This window comes from Urocitellus parryii, chromosome 6 (assembly GCF_045843805.1).
Source record: "Urocitellus parryii isolate mUroPar1 chromosome 6, mUroPar1.hap1, whole genome shotgun sequence".
NCBI lineage: Eukaryota > Metazoa > Chordata > Mammalia > Rodentia > Sciuridae > Urocitellus > Urocitellus parryii.
Genome location: NC_135536.1, coordinates 146,668,515 through 146,688,269, shown reverse-complemented (window position 1 = coordinate 146,688,269; position 19,755 = coordinate 146,668,515). Strand labels below are relative to the sequence as shown.

The window sequence follows — 19,755 nt, the reverse complement described above, 5'->3', positions numbered from 1 at the left end:
CTTTTAAGTGATACTGTGATGCTTTAGGCACTAACGCAGAACTAGTAATGCTTTTTCTAGTTTCACATTGGCTTATTTTTTAACAGGTTGAGATGTTTGTTCTAAAACATGTAACCTATCATTAACTTTGTGGTCTAAAGTGTTCACTACCAACTTGTATCCCTAATAGACCAGACCAAATCTTTTGTTCCTAAAGTGCTCCAAGATAGACCTCTATGTTTAAAAGAAAAATATTTGTTAAAATGGCTTGAGTTTCATCTCGTTAGATTCCACTTTTTAAACTTTCTATGCCATTGTGCATGTACTAGTGCTCTAGAACCAGGTATGTTAAACTGAAACAACTGGCTGGCTTCTCCAGGGCTTGTTTTCCAAATAAAATTATTGAGAGGAACAAAACTTAACCCTCCCTAGGAGTGTTACAAAGCAGTTCAATCAGAAAGTCAGTAAGGCTTGTGAATGGAAATGTTTAGTACCCAAGTCAATATTCTACTTTAAAGAGTAATAAATGCAGATGAGTTAAAAAGGAACTAAATGAAAGTATGAGAACAATGTGTTATCAAATCAACAATGTCAGTAAAGTAATAAAAATATAAATTATAACAAAGAATCAAATAGAAATTATAGAGCAAACTGCTTACCTCATGAATCAGGAAGCAAAAGAGTATATTCCAAATTATCTAAGAACCTCCCACCAGGTCCTGCCTCTTAGAAATCCACAGTACCTCCCAAAGTAACACATGGATCTTTGGGAGGCATTCAGCATCCAAACTATAGCACAACACAAGCAAATGATGGATTTTTCCCTGAGCATCGGAAGTTACAGCTCTAGTTTTCTGGTATTGTTGTGGATTCATTCTGAGATATTGAGCTTAATTTATTTTCATATTTTTGTAGGTTTGTTGCTACACCTCTAGCAAAAACATTTGGCATTCAAAAGGACGTTAAAAAAATTACACCAAATACCACCTTAGAGAACTTTTTCAAGCATTCCACAAGGCAACCATCACAAGTAAGTACATATTCTTTGCTTGTGGATTTAAAGATCTCCTTTCTTAGTGGTTCATCATTCATGGTTTACCTTGTTTGTGCAAGATACCTCTTCCAGCTGATCAGCAAAAGATTTGATTCATTTGGATTATTTCTTTGCTCTGTTGACAGTTTATACAGCATCCCAAGGATAATATTACAATCTAAAATATCAAATGTTAATAGTTAAACTATGTTGTCAACCATAGTGTTGAGAATTAACAGTCAGTACCAGGAGTTGGATGTAAAGATCACAGTTTAATTTTTAATAGTAAATTTAATTTTTAATGGAAATACATACAAAGTATTCTTATCGAGAAAGATAATCATCAGAGCAGAGAAGCCCTATTGGACACTTTTGATGATTGTGGCACCATGAAAACACATGCCATACATAATGAAAGTGTCCATGAGGTCATGAGTAGTGCTTTTATTTTGTGCAAGGCCTTGACATACTTAAAAATATGCTGTGCTGCTGCTTATCTCTAGAGATGAATTTTCAAGAAAGTCATAGTTCTCTTCACAATACAGTGTTTTTGTTGTTGTTGTTTATACTAGAGATTGAATGCAGGGATGCTTTACCTCTGAGCTACTTTCCTGCCCTTTTTATTTTTTATTTTGAGACAGGGTCTTACTAAATTGCTGAGACTAGCCTCAAACCTGTGATCCTCCTGCCTCAGCTTCCTGAGTCACTGGGATTATAGGTGCCCACCACTGTGCCTGCTACAAGGTATCCTTCTCAAGTGTTGATATGTAATGAATTTTTATATATCACTGAAATTTTTATCTTTATTTTTATTATTATTATTTTTTTGTTACTGGAGCTTGAACTTAGGGGCACTAAGCTACATCCCCAGACCTATTTTGTATTTTATTTAGAGACAGGTTCTCACTGAGTTGCTTAGTGCCTTGCTTTTGCTGAGGCTGGCTTTGAACTCTGGATCCTCCTGCCTCAGCCTCCTGAGCCACTGGAATTACATGCACCACTATGCCTGGCTCTGAAATGTTTAATTAATTAATATCTGTAATAAATAGTATCCAGGTCAGTCTATTGTTCACTAATGTTTCATTATATTTCCATAGTTAAAATGACATATGAAATGAAGCTTCTACAAATATAGCACACCCTTGGACTGGGGGTGTAGCTCAGTTATAGAGTGCTTGGTCAGCATGCCTGAGGCCTAGTACCATAAATAAATAAATAAATAAATAAATAAATAAATAAATAAATAAAGTGGCACACCCTCCATGATTAATGCAGACAGCTTTCATCAGTCATTTTTAAAGTTGAGTATATGCTAACAGCATTTTAGGACAGATAGATTCTTTGAGGGTCCTCAACCCTATGAATTCATTTGTATCTACTATAGCTATTTCTCTCATTGCTCTGCTGAGCTCCCTGCATAGGAAGGTATGTTGGGGCTTGATCAGATATGTTTGGAGAAATATTTGGAAGAGACCAACATCTCTGACCAACAGATCAATTTTTCTGCCATTGATCAAATATAGTGACAGTGGAACTTATTATCTAGCCTTTTCCTTAGTAAAAACATGATCAGAACTGATCTGGAACAAATCTGGAAGAGAGCTTAAAAAATGTGGTACTTGAAGACTGATCTAAAGCCAGTTCCTGGGTCAAGGAGCCAGTTCCTGGGTCAGTGAGTTCCCATAGGCTAGATTGATTCATCCATGGATTCAAACATTTTTAGAGCAAAAGCCTCACCTAGTGCAGTTTATTTTTACAGGTGAGACATGAGATTCAAGGAATCTGGGCAAATCTACCACAAGCAAGCAGCGGGGAACCTGGCCCCATTCATTGCTCTTCCTTGGGGCCACACTACATCTCCTCAAGGCTCTGCCTCTGATGCTTTCCCTCCACTCTCTAGTCATTACCATGTTCATAGTAATATGTAACAGAGAAGCTGAAAGCATGATTGTGAGGACAGGCTTTGAGCAGACCAGAGTCCGGTTCTGTTGCAGACCTTGTGTGCCAAGATAGGCAGATTAGTTTCACTCTCTGTGCCTCAGTTTCCTCCATTTTGAATTGAGCATGATGATAACGTTTCTGTTGTAAGGTTCTTCTAAGGATAGAATTAATGCACACAAGGACTTAGAATAGCATGTGGCGCATAGTGGATGCTCAGTAAAGGTCATTGTTTATTATTTGTAGTCCATACCATTAATTTTGTATGTATCACTTACTGATTTATACAGAAGCATTTTAAAACATGTCTTTCAACTCAAATTATACCAAGGGCATATTGCTGATCACTTAATTGTGCTTGTTTCCATTCCAATAATATCTTGCCCAATTTTCTGTGCATATACATGTTCAATAATTGTTTGTTTCATGTATTAATTAAATACTTCTAGAAACTTTTGCTTGCAAGATTTCTCACCCAATAATATTGTCATGCATGAGGCCAGTATTGTCAAGACTGACTTCTAATTAGGTTCATCTCTACTCAAAAACAAGAAATGAAAAGCCTTCAAATCATATACAATTATTATCTTTTAGATGCATATATTAAACAGATATTCATGGAAGTGGTGGGATAATAACAAAGTTGGATTGTTCTAAGATCTGGGGAAATTCCAGAATGAAAGTGAGAACTTAAGGTTTTTTGCTCAATGCTAGATCTCCAATGCCTAGAATAGTGCCTGACACTAGTAAGGAGAGATTATTTTTGAATGAATGAGTGAAATGTTTAAAACAGTAAAGTTAGACCCAGAACCCTTTCACTCTCAGAACACATAGAATACAGAAGAGCAGCATTTGAGAATGTGTCCTATTATGGACCACGTAATAGGATTTGAATTATATCATCTGTCTTGGGGATCAATAATGTTTTCAAATTATTTTAGAAGGAAATAATACTTTTTTCTTAAATAATTTTCAGTCCATGCTCTCCTTTCTGTGTTTGGCCATAAAAATCTCTATCACTGACACAGCACTCGATCGTTGACATAGCCTATTCTCATCCCTTGATCCTAGGAGGCTGTTCCTGGGAGGCTGGAAGCTTATGGCCTCATTACTATGCCATTTTCCCCAAGACAGAATGTAGAGCTGGAGACTGTGCTGCTAGTAGGCAAGAGGACAGGGTCCTCTATTTTCACCTTGCTGCCCTTCCCACCAAGTTCTACTGCCCCCATACTTTCAATATTGTCCAGCCTTGTTTGTTAGACCCTTCCTGTGAAGAGCAGAGACCTAGGAGGGCAGCATGAACTTCATCTCCACCTCCAGTCTCCATCCTGCTCATTTATTCTTTACACACTATAAGAGGGAGACTTTAAAACACAAGCAGCCTATAATCTGGTAAATTCCAGGCGAAGTCCTCCTAAGTGACCCTAGCTATATCCTTCTACCCTCCTCTCAGTTGTTCCTCCCCTTCTAGGAGACTCTCCATTTCTCAAGGCTTCTCTGCTCACCCTGCTCTCATCTGTTCATGACCACACATGTGGGTTCCTCTGCAGGACACTGGCTTCCTCATCTTTTCCTTGGGGCATGTTTAAGGGCTTAGCTGAAGGGAGACTTCCAGGAACTGCCTACATGGAGTAAAGTCCCATGTACCCTGATCTTTCTCTATCTCAACACTCATACTATTTTATTATAATTCCTTGTGATATCATCTGACATCCTTATCATACTTTGTGAGGAGGCCCATGGAAGTCCCAATTCATTTAGATCTCCAACATCTAGCACAATGCCCAGAAGTAGTAGGCACTAATGAATAGTTGCCTATTCTATTTCCTCAGAAGAATAAAACAAACAGCAATAAGCCAACCCTTGACCTAAAATAGATTAGAGGGTGTACTTTACAGGAAACAGACTAATATGGGCTGTATTCTGTTTTTGTTTCATTTTTCTTTCCCTCTCTTCAGATCAAGTTAAGTTAGGTAGGGATATTAAGGTAAGGTTATTAAGTTTGGTAGGGATATTAAGCTGTAATTAGTCCTCTTCCAGGCCTTCAGTGTGGTAGCTTCTGATGACTTTATATGCTGTTGTTCTGTGCCCTGAATGATTGGATGAATCCTATGAGATGATACAGCAAAAGCTATCTGACTGGTTACAGACTGCTGGGTATTCAGCCATCTGGCCTGCAGTCAGGCTTTGTATGGCCTCACAGTGTTCACTGCTACTGGCTTAAATTTATCTCTGGGGGCTGGGTGTGGTAGTGCATGCTTATAATCCCAATAGGTCAAGAGGCTGAAGAATCACAAGTTCAAATCCAGCCTCAGCAATTTAATAAGGCCCTAAGCAATTCAGTGAGACCCTGTCTCTAAATAGAATATAAAAAAGGGCTGGGGATGTTGCTCAATGATTGAGTGACCCTTGGTTTAATCCGCAGTACCCAAACAAACAAAAACCTTTCCTCTGGGTATTGATCCACTTTTTAAAAACCCATTGGTTTCACATCAACATCCTCGGACTGTTTTGTCTCTGGAATCATCAGACAGTGATGTGACATGTGCTTTTCTATTTGCTGCATCCACATAGTTACTGCTTATTTCCTTAGTGCCAAAACCGAGGGTCAGTTTTAGGCAATTTTAATTTTTTCACGGTATAATAAAGAGGAATTTTTTTTTCTTATATTGATAAAGTTCTAGGAATTGTTGTAAATACAGGTTTATTTGTCTGGAAATAGACTATTGCCCTAAGTATAACATATAAAACATACCTGTGTTAAAATCCTATTTATTATGAAATGGATCTGGCCCACTTGATAATTTGTTTTGTTTGGCCCTAGTTGACCACCGAGTTTGTAACTTTTGAACTAATTCATCATCTATATTGTTTCTAATTTTAAATCATAGCCTGTAGATTAGTGTTTTCCAGAGGATAAACTGTCATTATATTTTTCAATCATTATTTAAATAATTAGAAATAGATCAGATTAGTTTGAAATGAGCTGTATATCTGATTAAATGTGAAAGTAAATGACCAGCACCTGTTTTTCTTAAATTACCTTCTAAAACTATTATATCATGTAAAGTAACAGCACACTAATCTAAGTTCCTGACAACACTCTGCTATGAATTTTAGCCCTTGGACAGTCACTAAAATGCTTAAGACTTCAGTTTTCCTACAGGAAAAATTAGAATATTGGGTTTGATTGACATTTAAAACTATGCTACTCTATCTGGCGCCTAGCAAGTCTAAATAAGTTTTAGCTGAGTGAATGAGCTCACGAATCAAACTTGAACATGTGGATTGCTACCAACTTAGGAAGATTTGGTCTTTCTCAGTAAAACAGCTAGGCTACTGACATTCTCTCTGTTGTTTGTTTTGTTTTGTTGATGTGTGTGTGTAATTCCATAAGCAAAAGAGATAAATTCCCTGGCTCATGGTCTCATGGCAGAAGGTCTCTTATCCCTCATATACAAGATTTTATAACCCAAGCTCACTGTCTTTTAACTGCCTGCCTATCTGATTCTGCTCTTTTATCACTCATTGATTTGTTTCATCTTTTTTCAGACTGATATTTATGGGCTGGCAAAGAAGTGTAACTTGACGGAGCGCCAGGTGGAAAGATGGTTTAGGAGTCGGCGGAATCAAGAGAGGCCTTGCAGGTTGAAGAAATTTCAGGAAGCCTGGTAAGAATGATGGTCAAAGCTGTTGCAGTTCTGCAGAATTATATGGAGCAGAGTGGTCCTCTTAGGATACTAACATTGGAATAGAGGAAGGGTTCAAACCAGCTCTGTTATGTCAGAGTGTTATGCCTGCTCCTTTCCCTTCTGTACTTCCATTCCCTACTCTCTGAAATGAGCCAGCTATGAATTCTCTAAGGTAGACAGGAGACACTAAATACTTAGAAAAATAAATACCAAAAAAAAAAAAAAACAGATAAGAGGTGACATATGTCTTACCTGGTGTTGTCTCTTCTAGAACTGAGGTTGGTACTAGGTCACAAGGCTTTTCTCCGGTTTCCAGTCACTATGATGGTAGGAGCAAAGGAGGTCTCAGAACATATCCCAGTGTTTTCCTCAGGACACTAACTGTGAGGACCTCTTTCTGTCTGACTTAGTTCATGAGCCCAGCCCTGCCTGTGGGTTGCACAGCCTGTGCCTCTTGGATCCCAGATGACTTAGCAGGAGGGTCAGGATGGGCTGGGGCTCAAGCATGGTCTAGAATAGTCTCCAGGCAGGGAGGCTCCACTGGATTTATTTTTTGTTTCCTTTGAGTTCTGCTGTGTTTTCCCCCTCGTATTATAGCACTTTGGGTAACTCTCTTGGTGGCAGAAACTGCTCAAAAAGGTGGTCTCAATCAATGCTCTTACTATCTCCTCTTCTCTATATCCAGATGAATGTATATTAGTTGGTTTGTGTCTGCTACCACATTTGACACTGCCTGTTTCTTTCTTAAGGCCTTTACATTTTCTAGTGACTTCTACCAGGTAATTTTATTTTGATGTTAAAATAAATCACTGGCCAAATTAAGAATTAAATAAATAACTGGAGCCTGTGGCAAAACTTCAGTGACTTCATTTAATTTCTCTATACATTCCTGAGTCTGTAATCCAACTGTGAAATTGGCCAGTGTCTAGAGGGACAGATCCATTCTTCAGGGTGTCTCTAAACACCCTCTTTCTGGTCAAAGGCTTATACTGCCTTTCCTGCAGTGGCTCCCCATGCATGGCCTTGCTATTTCTAACTGGCTTCTCTCTGGTTTTTAGCTTTTGAAAAATTAGTTAATACTGCTTTGCCACTAATGTCAGGTTGACACAAAGGATATCTGTAACTCATCACCATAAAGAAGGGCATAGTAGATCAGGTCTCATATGGCATCCTCCTTTTTTTCTTCTGACATTCATTCATTATTGCTAACAGATGATTTTTATCTTAAAGTGCCCAGGCTGGGACTCATTCTCTGTTTCTGAGCTGAATCATATTCCAGTGAAATTCTCTGGCAATTTCTTATGCATTGTAGTGCCTCGCAGTTTATGAAAGTATGTTTGATTCTCCCACCAACAGGGGCTTATTATGTTTGAGAAATGAGAAACTGCACATCCATCTAGCTTAAGGAACTGGCTCAAAGTTACCTAGCTGTCTGAGGAGCTGTTGTGTTCAAGTCTTCTCTCTCCTATTTTGATATAATTTCTGCTGCCTCATACTGCGCCTGCCACCTCCTGCCTTCTTCTCACCAAGCAGAGCATACCCTACACAGAGTAACATTTAGAAATTTGGAAACATTTGGGCTGTGCTCTGCATTGGAAGATGTTCACAGAGTTCAGGCTAGAGAAGGGAATTTCAAGTTATCTTAACCAGTCAGTCAGGTCATGCAGAGGTTCATGTTGAAGATCTCAGCATGGAGTACTATCCTAGAGTGTATAGCAGTCTAGATTTTAAGAGGGAAGTAAACATGTAAGGCCTGTTCCCTAGCCCTAACCAGCTGACTGGGGAGACCTGACCATTACCCATAATGCCATAACACCTATTGTTATTCCACTCCAGCAATGCAGGCCTGTACACCAGCAGGTTCATGGTCACGTTTAGATGTACTCTGGGACTTCAGAGGGGGGTGTCAGCATATCATCAGCATTAGACAACAGCTTTTCAGAGTAGACAAAACCTTATTATCTGAACCTTGAAGAATGGGTTGAGTTTCCATAAGAAAAGAAAGCAGGATTTGGGGATAGAATTTTCACATAAAGCAAAGATGCGAAGCAGGAAATTATCTAATATGTTCAGGAAACAGTGAACCCACAAGTAAAATTTAAGCTTTATCTTATTTAGCAATACCACAAATTTATTCTATCAGATAACTGTTAAAAGTTGATTATGAACTATGTAAATAGATGAAGGTAAAATGCCAAGCTGTTTAATTTTTACTATTTACTTTTATTCTACTAATTTCTGGAATGTACCTCAGAAATCAGTGCCTCAGGTACTAGCCCAGACATTTTGGAAATCTCAGGAAACCTGTATTTCCTAACATTTTTAACCTCTTACAAATTACTCTCCAACAGACAGAAAATCCTGTTGGTGCTCTCCATAATGTCTAAATACATTAATCTCTGAGCACCCTGAGCACAGTTAATTGTTTCCATGATTATTTCCTTTAGTGGTAACCCCTGTGTCCCATGCCACAGCATTCGAGATTTTAGTCCACAGACGGTCCTTTAAAAAAATCAAATTCCATATTACCTGGACATCTTTCTTTTTAAAGTAAGCATTTCCATCTAATAATAAGAAGTAACTCCAAAGTACCCAAGGTTTATAGAAAGAATACCCAGTGTCAGAGGGAGGACTCTCCAGGTGGCTGTTAACTCACCCTTGCCTGACCACACAGGTACACTGCCTGCTCCATTTTACCTCTCCCACTACAGAGTCCCATCCTGCCCCATCTGGCCCCACCAGCTTCTTTCACCATTGGTCTAAATCCACACTTGCCATTTTCTCTCTGATTTCACTCTGCAGTTCCTCTTCTCCTACTATTACCAGCTTTGCCTAATGGATCAATTTCTGAATTTTTCTAGTGTTTTTTTCCTTCCCTCCCACAATTATGTTTATATAAGCCTCTCCTGGGAATAAGAAGTAACCAAATAAACCAAGTAAAATTGCATCAGCAAGTACATCATTATTCATGTTATCATCCATGATGTGCAGTAGTTCTCAAACTTCTTCGTCCAGGATTCCATGTTCTCTTAAAAATCCCAAGAACTCAATTAGTCAGACATTTACTGTATTAGACATTAAAACAGACATTTATAAAATATGAGACTGCATGAACACACTTTTCACCAGTGCAGTTTCATTCAGAACAACAATATGATCACATGTTATGCAACCTCTAGAATTTACCACTGCAGCCTTGTGAGAGAATGAGAGCGAAAGGGGGAAACACTGTTTTAGTATTATAAAAATATTTTGACCTCAGGGATCCCTGGTGCACACTTTGAAAACCTCAGGTATGGTGTGATGAAACCTGAGTAGAACTGGTCCAGAAAAATGTGAAACTTGGGTTGCACTCTTGCATCTGATTATTATTATTTAATGACCTTGGTGACTTACATGATCTCACTCAGCACCAGTTTCCTTTAGTATTTATCTTATCTACTTTTTAGGGTTGTGAGAATCAAGCAATGGTCTGCAAGAAGTGGCTAATTATAGTATCAACTTCATAATCTTGTTAAAATAAATGTTAAAATCTTGATAAAAATGTGATAACATGTGTTTGGCATAGTGCCTGGCACAGACTCAAGATGTCAATAAATGTTTGAGATACAAAAGATTTGCCACCTAGACTTTTGGCTGCATTTGTGGGCTGTCTGGCCTTATCATCTATTTTTTGATTCTTGTCTGGACAAGATAACCCAGGGAGCCAAAGAAATGCTGTCTAGGCCAAACACAAAGATGACAAGTGCAGACAGGTTTCAACTCTCATTTTGTAAAATGCCCTTTGAGTATTTTTATGGTTCAACTTTCTGAGCATTGAAATCCACTTTTTTTCCTCCTATGAAAACAAGCTATGAGGGGCTGGGGCTGGGGCTGGGGCTCAGCAGTAGAGCACTTGCCTAGCTTTTTAGAGGCACTGGGTTAGATCCTCAGCACCACATATAAATAAATAAATAAATAATAGTATCATGTCCAACTACAACTAAAATATACATATATATTTTAAAAAAACAAGCTATGAAGAAAGACTATGATCTAACTCAGAGGCAATGATAAAGTTCAGGAAACACTACTAAATGCAGAGTCCAAAGACCTGTGATTATAGCCTCAGCTTTATTATTTTTTACTACATGAACTGAGAAAGTAGCCTGGCTATAATGAGACTGATTTTTCATCTACAAAATCAGTATATGCTTATGTCCCTATTTCCTACCTGTCTTACAGAGATGTTGAGGAAAACACTGTAAGGCCTCCCTCAAGTTTATTTTGGTATTATTATTGCTTCAGCAATCATTAGATAAAATAGCCATAACTTTTAAAAAAATATTTATTTTTTAGTGGTAGTTGGACACAATACCTTTATTTTATTTTACTTATTTTTATGTGGTGCTGAGGATCAAACCCAGGACCTCACATATGTGGTGTGAGGTGAGCGCTCTATGGCTCAGCCCCAGCCCCAGCCCTGCCATAACTTTTAGTATAAGTTTTTTTTTTTTTTTTTTAGAGAGAGAGAGAGAGAGAGAGAGAGAAAGAGAGAGAATTCCCAGCCCTGCCATAACTTTTAGTATAAGCTTTTTTTTTTTTTTTTAGAGAGAGAAAGAGAGAATTTTCTAATTTTTTTTTTTTTTTTTTTTTTTTTTTTTAGTTTTCGGTAGACACAACATCTTTTTTTTTTTTTTTTTTTTTTTTTTTTAACGTGATGCTGAGGATAGAACCCAGAGCCCTGCACATGGCAGGCGAGCATGCTACTGCTTAAGCCACATCCCCAGCCCTAGTATAAGCTTTTTGTTTATTTTGGAAAGTTGCAAACATATACAAAAGTAAAAAGACTACATAATGAACTATGACTGCTACTACCAATCACCAACTTCAACAATCAACTCAAAGCCAATATTATGCTATCTAAATACCTCCTCAGGCTACTCTCCCCAGCCACAGGTAATTTTTTAAGAATATGTCAGGCACTGTATGGTTTAACTACTAAGTCGTTAGGGTGTATCTCTAAAAGGGAAGAACTCTTTATTTTAAACATAAGTGAAAAACCACTATCATACTAAAAGAATTTTAATTTGCAAACAGATATTTAATGAGTGTTTGGATTTTCTTCATTGTCTTATGATTTTCTTTACAGATTGTTTATTTGAATCAGGATCTAAATTTAGATTCATATGTTGCTATCAGTTGATGTCGTTTAAGTTCTTAATATGTAAAGTTTTCCCCATACACGAGAAAACTATTTTTTTTTCAAATTCTGCTTTTAAGAAAAAAGAGTAAAGTCTGGCCACATGCAAGTTTTTCAAGTAGGAATTAAATGGGAATAAAACAGGTTACTTTTTAAACTTTGTTTTATTTATTTATATTTTTATGTGGTGCTGAGAATCAAACCCAGGCTTCACACATTCTAGGCAAGAGTTCTACCACTGAGCCACAACCTCAGCCCCTAAAATAGGTTATCAAGCTAATTAGATTGCTTCTCTCTACGTTGATGACAATTCATTATTTTTTATGTATCCAGAACTGGCCTAGTCATAATAATAAGTAGCTAATATGTATTGTTGCTTACTTCATACTAGAACCATTATCAATACTTTTGTAAATTATCTTTAATTCATTTTACATTTTGGGGTAAGTTTTGTTATTCCCATTATACAGATGAGGAAGTTAAGACTTCCTGAGGTGAAATGATTTACCTAAGGTTGTAGATATATAATAAATGGCAGAGCCAGGATATGAATTTAGATTTCTTTGACTCCAGAATGCATGTTCTTCCAAACTCTGTCATACCAAATCCTTTTCTTCTCAGATGTCAATCATGTTTATAAGGGAGTAAAGACTTTTTTTTTTCTTTTGGCAGCTGGAGATTTGCATTTTACTTAATGATTACTGTTGCTGGAATTGCATTTCTTTATGATGTAAGTTCCCTTTTTGATATCTTTGGTTGGAATCTGCCTTTAATTTTTAAAGTTTCTGTCTATGAATTCCTTTGGGATATAATACCTCCAGTTAGATAACCAGGTTTAGAGCTTTCTCTTGAAATTCAAGACTTTGCTCAAATATTTTATTGGTATGGATGTCTCAAGATATTTTTATTGCTACAGACACAGTAATTGAATCAGAAATAATTTAGTAGATTCACTTGTTCAAAATAATCCCCACAATGAGATAGCACTATTTACTGATCCCAGATTCATTAGAAGCAGTGAATTTGGTGGGGGTGTCATATAGGAATATGGATAAATACCTAGACAGGGATAACTGTGTACAACAGAAGCAATAAGAATATACAAAGTCGAGTTTTCCTGTGCGGTGTATCTTTGCCCCCAGTAAACATCGGGGAGAGCTGTTTTCTGTTGAAATTAGCCTTTGACTCTGACAAATTTATTTATTCTCTCCTGGCTTCCTGTTTGTTTTTTTTTTTCCAGAAACCTTGGGCATATGACCTCTGGGAGGTTTGGAATGGCTATCCCAGACAGGTAAGACCCCTTTAATCTAGCTCCTCCCCTTTTCAACACCCAGTCCCCCAAAATTGCCCCTTAGGTCTTAGTCCTCTTTCTACTATTTGCCCACTACCGTGCCATCATCGGCTCTTTCTCTATCTGGGTTTCCTTATTCTTGGTGACTCATCATTTGTCTCATTCCTTAGTTTTTTTCACAGGTTAAATGAATGATATGTTTAGATTTAAATATTCCATTTTACCATTTGTTTTTATTTGTATCCACTCGATTCATTTCCTTTTGTATTCCCATCTTGCTTTTCTGTGGGACAGTTTTTTTTTTAAATATAGTTCTGTATCTTTTCTTCTTACCTTTACTTTATTTATTTATTATTTGTTTTTATGTGGTGCTGAGGATCAAACCCAGTGCCTCACAAGTGCTAGGCAAGTGCTCTGCCACTGATCTATACCCCAGTCCCCACATTCAAGTTTTTTAAAAAGTTGCTATCCCATTTCTTCCCTTCTGTTGACTTTTCAGTGCTTTTTAATTCCTTATTAGTTATCCTATCCTAGAGATTACAATATACATCCTTGACTAATTGGAGTCTAATACAAATTAGAGCTCTGTTTTTTTTTTTTTTTGTTATTGAAAAGTCATTAGAATATACCATTTACTTTCCTGATTCAAATGTTTGGAGCTCTGCATTTATTTTTATTATTGTTTTGTAAATCAGTCAAGTTATTCTTTTCTTGGTATCCATTCCTATCTGCATTGCCTTGCTTCCATCTAGGATTATTATCCTTCTGGTTGAAAAAGAGTCCCTTTGGTATGTTTTTAACAGTTGGTCTGCCAGATTTTGTTTGGCTAAAAATTGTTGTATGACCTTTGATTTTTAAAGGACATTTTGCTGGGTACAGAATTCTAGGCTAGCAATTATTTTTCTTCACCACTTCAAAGATGTTGCTTCATTTTCTTCTGGATCCCATTGGCTTCTTTAAGAATTTACCTGTCATTTTTACTTTTGCAAAGAAGCAAAAAGAAAATAATGTCTTTTTCCTCTAGCTGATTTTAACATTTTATCCTATCTTTCAGCAGTTTTATTATGATATACATAGATATAGTTTTCTTTGAACTTTTCTTGCTTAGTGTCCATCTTTCTTAGTACATTTGCAACCTGTGATTGATGTGTTTTTTGTAAAATTCTTAGCCATTGCTTCTGTTCCTTCCTTTCTCTCTGATCTTCTGGAATTCAAATTACAAGTGTGCTAATATACTGGACCATTAAACTGGGCCTCATATATCTCTTATGCTTTTAAAAATATTTTCTATCCTGTTCACTTTCTTTGCTTCAGTCTCTTGAGAGAATATCTCCACAGTCTTTTGGATTTTGCATGTCACGTGAAGTGAAGCACTGTCTTTTGTTCTACACTATTTTTTCAGGGATGTTTGTATAGCAAACAGTTGCAAAATATAGGGATACTCTTTTCAGAGAAAAGAGAAACATGCTACTGTTCATCATGAAAGAATTAGGTCCCCTAGCTCAGGGTTCCTCTCATGTAACCCAATTTACTGTGTATGCCATTGTCATTTGGTCCTCTTTGTTTAGTCTTATGGAAACTGAGGATGGAATAAGTGGCCCAGATACTGATACTCTGGCTACTGCTATTACTGTAAATCATAAACTATACTTTATCTCCTGCCTTCTATTAGCAACCAGGAAACTTGTGGCAAATCAACCTGTTATCATGAAAATGGGTTAAAATTTCAGGTACTTTACAGTTGGGTCTTTTTTATACTTTCATGTCCTCCAGCTTACTACTGCTTTTTCCAACAGTGTCTAATCTGTTGCTAAACACATATTTTGAATTCATAGTTTCAGTTTCTGTATTTTTCAATTCTCAATTTTTTATGTAATTATTTTTTATGGGTTTCAGTTCTCTACAGAAAATTTCTCTTTTAGCTTGTTTTTTCATGTTATTTTGGATATAAATCAGTTAAGTCTAATGTGTTCACATTTGGATCTGTTTTCTTTCTTGCTCCTGTCTCCTTCTCCTTTATAGCTTTTGAACGACAGACATTGGATGTTTAAACATAGATGGTCAGGATGATATTTTCCTTCTCAAAGTATTATTTTCACTTCTGTTGGGCATTGAAGTATGTCATGTGATTGATCTACTTTTGTTTTGTGTGGACCACAATCTTTGTGTGGGTAGGTGTGTTTCCAGCTTACCCATAAATTTCACTGTTTTCTTCAGTGGCTTTAAATAGAAGAATACAGTGTTTACCTTGACTTCTTTTCCTTGGATGGCCTGAACACCAGTTTACCTCCTAGTACTGTGAGATTATCAAAAATCCTCCTTAAAACTTTTGCTGCCTTTTAGTTTCTGGCCTCCATAACTGCTTATAAATTGGCATATGCAGACTTTGTGATATGCATAAAAATGATTTTCTTTGAATTTATTCTGCTTAGCCTTTGTAGTACTTGCTTTATAAAATGTTTTCTTGAAATAAAAATTTTACTTTAATGTGTTTTTCTTTTCTTTGGGGATCTTTACTCCACAGGTTCTGGATGCCTTGGTTGCTCTCATATACCTTCAAACAGATATTCCCTTTTTTATCCCTTTTGTTCATATTTTTAAGTTTTTTTCACTAAGGTTAGTCATAAAAGGTTTATTTGTCATAAAAAAGAAGAAACTAAATTGTTTATGATCTTATTGAGGATGATGAGATCATCATGGATAAAATAAATAGTCTTTTTAATGTGTTAGCTTCAGTGTTAAAAAATCAAAGAAGGTTAGACCAAAAGAAACCCAGGCACTATCTAGACTTTAACCCAGTACTATCATCTTCCATCTCTAACTTTCTCTTATCTTCTCGGGTGTATCAATCATCTTGATATATAATAAATGATCCCCAAACTTGGTGCCTCAAACAGTAAGCATTTATTTGGTCATGATTTGGGTTGGCAATTTAGGTTAGGCTCAGCTAAACATGTCAGCTGAGTTCATCCCTGAATTTTCAGTCAGTTAGCGGCTGACCCTCATTCATGTTTTTCTCAGTCAGCCCCTTTATTCTCTTCTTTGCAGCCTCTCCAGCAAGATAACTAAGGTTTCTTAAGGGTGCTTATGAAGTCTGTGCTTCCATCCCTTTGGCTTATATCCCTTTGACTAAAGACCGGGATCAAGTCCATAGGTAGTGTAGGAGGGAATCACACAATGTCTGGATACCAAAGTCAGCATTCTGGTTGGGCATCAAGGTAACAATCAGTCACACCAAGTAATAGATTGCCTCAACTTAGCTAAAATAAGCATTCCCTGCTGTACAAGTATTAAGAGAAAGCCTAGCAGTGAAAGTTTATTTCTTAATTTTTTCAGAAGTTTTAGAGTCCTTAAGTAAATGTGCATACTTTATTACTGTCCCATTTGAGAATGGATGAATTTTGACCACCAGACTATCACCAGAAAAGATAAATTTTCAGTAGTATTCAGGAAACATTAAACAAGGAGAAGCATAGGAGGAGCAAAGCAGATTTCCTATTGTTTTTAAGTAAATATTTTTATAATTGATTTTCTAACTTAACTTCCATTTAGTTAATGTAAGACAATTACAATGAGTTTTATGAACTATTGAGATAAAACATTTAACTTGATTTTGGGGTGCTTCTCTACCTTTTTAGAAATAAGTCACTTTGAAATATTGCAAATTTGTTTCTGTAAGTTGAAAAAAAGAAATATATATCAACATTATTTTAGGAATTTTTTTGGACTATAAATTTATCAAAATAAATTGTTGACAAGATGACATTTAACGCAATGATTACTTTCCTTTTCCTCAGCCATTGCTGCCATCCCAGTATTGGTACTACATTTTAGAAATGAGTTTTTATTGGTCTCTGTTATTTAGCCTTGGCTCTGATGTCAAGAGAAAGGTAAGTGTCTTATTTACAAAATTTCTTCTATATAAGTTTCCTCAAAAAAATTTATCCTTCTCCTCAAAATTCTAATTTTTTTAAATTGTATTTTATATGTATTTATTCTGGTTCATTTCTTTTGCTTTTGATAATACATGAAATAATGTAAATTATGCCCCTGCTTTTGTGCCTTGGTAAATATTTTCTGTGAAACCCTATTGAAGCTTTAACTTTGAAGCCCCACTCCATTCAATAAGAAAAGAAATTTCTTTTATGTTATCTGTTTCTTTTGATTTAGAAATTTAATGTTTTTAAAGCACAGGAAAAAAAGTTAGTTTTCATTCCACAGCCACATCTCTTAGTTTTACTTTACATAATACTTTCCGAATTTTTCCCTAAATTCATCAGACATTCTTCTTGGGAAATTTTGCTTCAAGCATTATTAACTTTATTTTATGTTCATAGAAACTGAGTCACAGCCATCCAAATGCCTCTTCTGAAGTCACAAAGTGATGAATTTCAGGGAATGTATGGTTGAACTTTTTGCTGGTCCAGCAAACCATTTATTTTATTGTGTTTTATTAATTTAGTTAGTTTTTTTTGCTAGTTGGAATTGAACCTAGGGGTGCTCTACCACTGAGCTACATCCCCAGTCTTTTATTTCCTTTGAAACAAGGTCTTGCTAAGTTTCTGAGGCTTACCTCAAACTTGTGATCCTCATGCCTCGGCCTTCCAAGTTGCTGGGATTACAGGTGCACCACGGTGCCTGCTCAAGCAAACCAATTTAGACCCTGAATGCAGTCACAAGAATTCCTCATATGTAAGCAACACAGATGAAATGATAAAACTGTTGGCCTATGCAAAAGTCTGGTTTGTAACAAAATTTGATAAATAAAATTAAGTTTAATTCAATATTAGGTAAAATGAAGTTGGCTTGATTAAATGCTTATGGTGAGTGATGGATGTTACTCATCACTAGGGGGCATACTGCAGTCAACTAGACATCTTCAATGAAAACAGATTCTCTATATGTAAAAACACACTGTGAAAAAATCTGATAGAAATTATTTCCATTTCCATATAACTCAATAGTAGCTATAGATTAACTGTTGCTAATTTAGGCTAATAATACATACAACTTAATTGGTTCTTTTTCTTAAGGATAGAATAAAATAGTTTTTTAAAGAAGATTTTCCTAGATATATAGGTTGATCCTATTATAACCTTTATTTCTTCTACCTTTGATTTGATTATAATTAAAATTAAGTATATGTTTTATGTTGTGTAAACTCATACCTTTAGAGACAAAAGAACTACTAGGGGATGGCTGAATCACACCTCTGCAGTCAGTTGCCTGGGTTTGAATCCCTGACTTTATGACTCACTAACATATTGGTTAAAATCCCTACACTTGGGTCTAGGCTTGTAGCTCAGTGCTAGAGCACTTGCCTAGCACTCGTGAGGCACTGGGTTCAATTTTCAGCACCACATAAAAATAAATAAATGAAATAAAGGTATACAACTAAAAATATTTTTAAAAAATCCCTAAACTTGGTCTCTTCATCTATAAAGTGGAACTAAAAATAGTTCCTATCTCCTCTGGTTGTTGTGAGGATTACATAAAACAATTCCTGGTTTTCAGCAATTGCTCTATAAATCTGTTATTAGTGTCATACTAAGTCTTTTAGTTTGGCTTCAGGGAAACTGAAATCTTTGTTTTTTTAAGCATCTTTATTGAAATAGTCACCAAATTCTTCAACCATTTTAAACATGTAATTTATTGGTTTTTAATATGTTCCCAGTTGTGAAATCAATTGTTTTACCACCTCTGAAAGAAACCTTGTACCCGTTAGCATCACTCCCTGTGTCTCTCAGCCACTGGCAACTGCTAATCTATCTCTGTGGATTTTCCTTTCATGGATATTTCACATAAACAGAATCATGCGATATTTGGTGATTTTTGTGTCTGAAACCTTTTACAAAGCATAATATTTCAAGGTTTGTCCATATTCTGTTGTTTATGAGTCAGACTTCATTAATTTTTATTGCTGCATAATTGTCCACTCTTTGGATATACCCCATTTTATTCATGTTTCAGTTGATAGACATTAGGGTTGTTTCTTCCAATTGACTCTATAAGTAATCCTGTGAATATTCATAAGGAAGATTTTACATGAACTTATGCTTTCATTTCACTTAAAAGTGAAATTGCTGGGCAAGATAATTTTATATCAAACTTTTTGAGAAACTGCCTGCCAGACTGTTTAAGAAAGCCACTGTGCTATTATATATTCCTTGCAGCAGTGTAAAAGGTTCTGAATTCTCTACATCCTTGTAAGCACTTGTTATTGCACATCATTTTTTATAGCTATCCTAGTGAGTGTGAAGTGATACCTCAGTATGGTTTTGATTCACATTTCCCTGAAAACGAAGGATGTTGCACATCTTTTTTGTGTGCTGATTGGCTATTTGTACTTCTTTGCAGAAAATCTCTTACGTTTTTATGCTCAATGGTGGTAGCTTTCCTTAACCTTGATTTTTCTGATATGGTTATTCCAGATTCATTTGTTACTTATTTCATATGCAGTTACTTACTTTAATGGTTGTAGAGTTTTACTATATCATTTTTCCCTTTTGGAATTAAACAAGGAATAAACAATACATGTGAATGTATACAAGGACATGCTTTTGTATGTGTATTTGTTACGTGTGTGTGCATCTCTGTATGTGTACATGTATGTCCAGTGTGGGGCAGTAGAAAGAATAGC

General features: G+C 36.1%; 1 protein-coding gene across 1 annotated transcript in view; it reads left to right on the top strand.

Moving 5' to 3' along the window:
* Nucleotides 1-19,755, top strand: part of Cers3 (ceramide synthase 3) — a 79,367-nt gene that overhangs the window by 12,131 nt on the left and 47,481 nt on the right. The window contains exons 2-6 of the mRNA XM_026394718.2: nucleotides 895-1,009; nucleotides 6,503-6,621; nucleotides 12,497-12,554; nucleotides 13,065-13,115; nucleotides 16,913-17,005. Of these exons, the coding sequence (XP_026250503.2) occupies nucleotides 895-1,009; nucleotides 6,503-6,621; nucleotides 12,497-12,554; nucleotides 13,065-13,115; nucleotides 16,913-17,005 (436 nt within the window). The remainder of the gene's footprint in view (nucleotides 1-894; nucleotides 1,010-6,502; nucleotides 6,622-12,496; nucleotides 12,555-13,064; nucleotides 13,116-16,912; nucleotides 17,006-19,755) is intronic.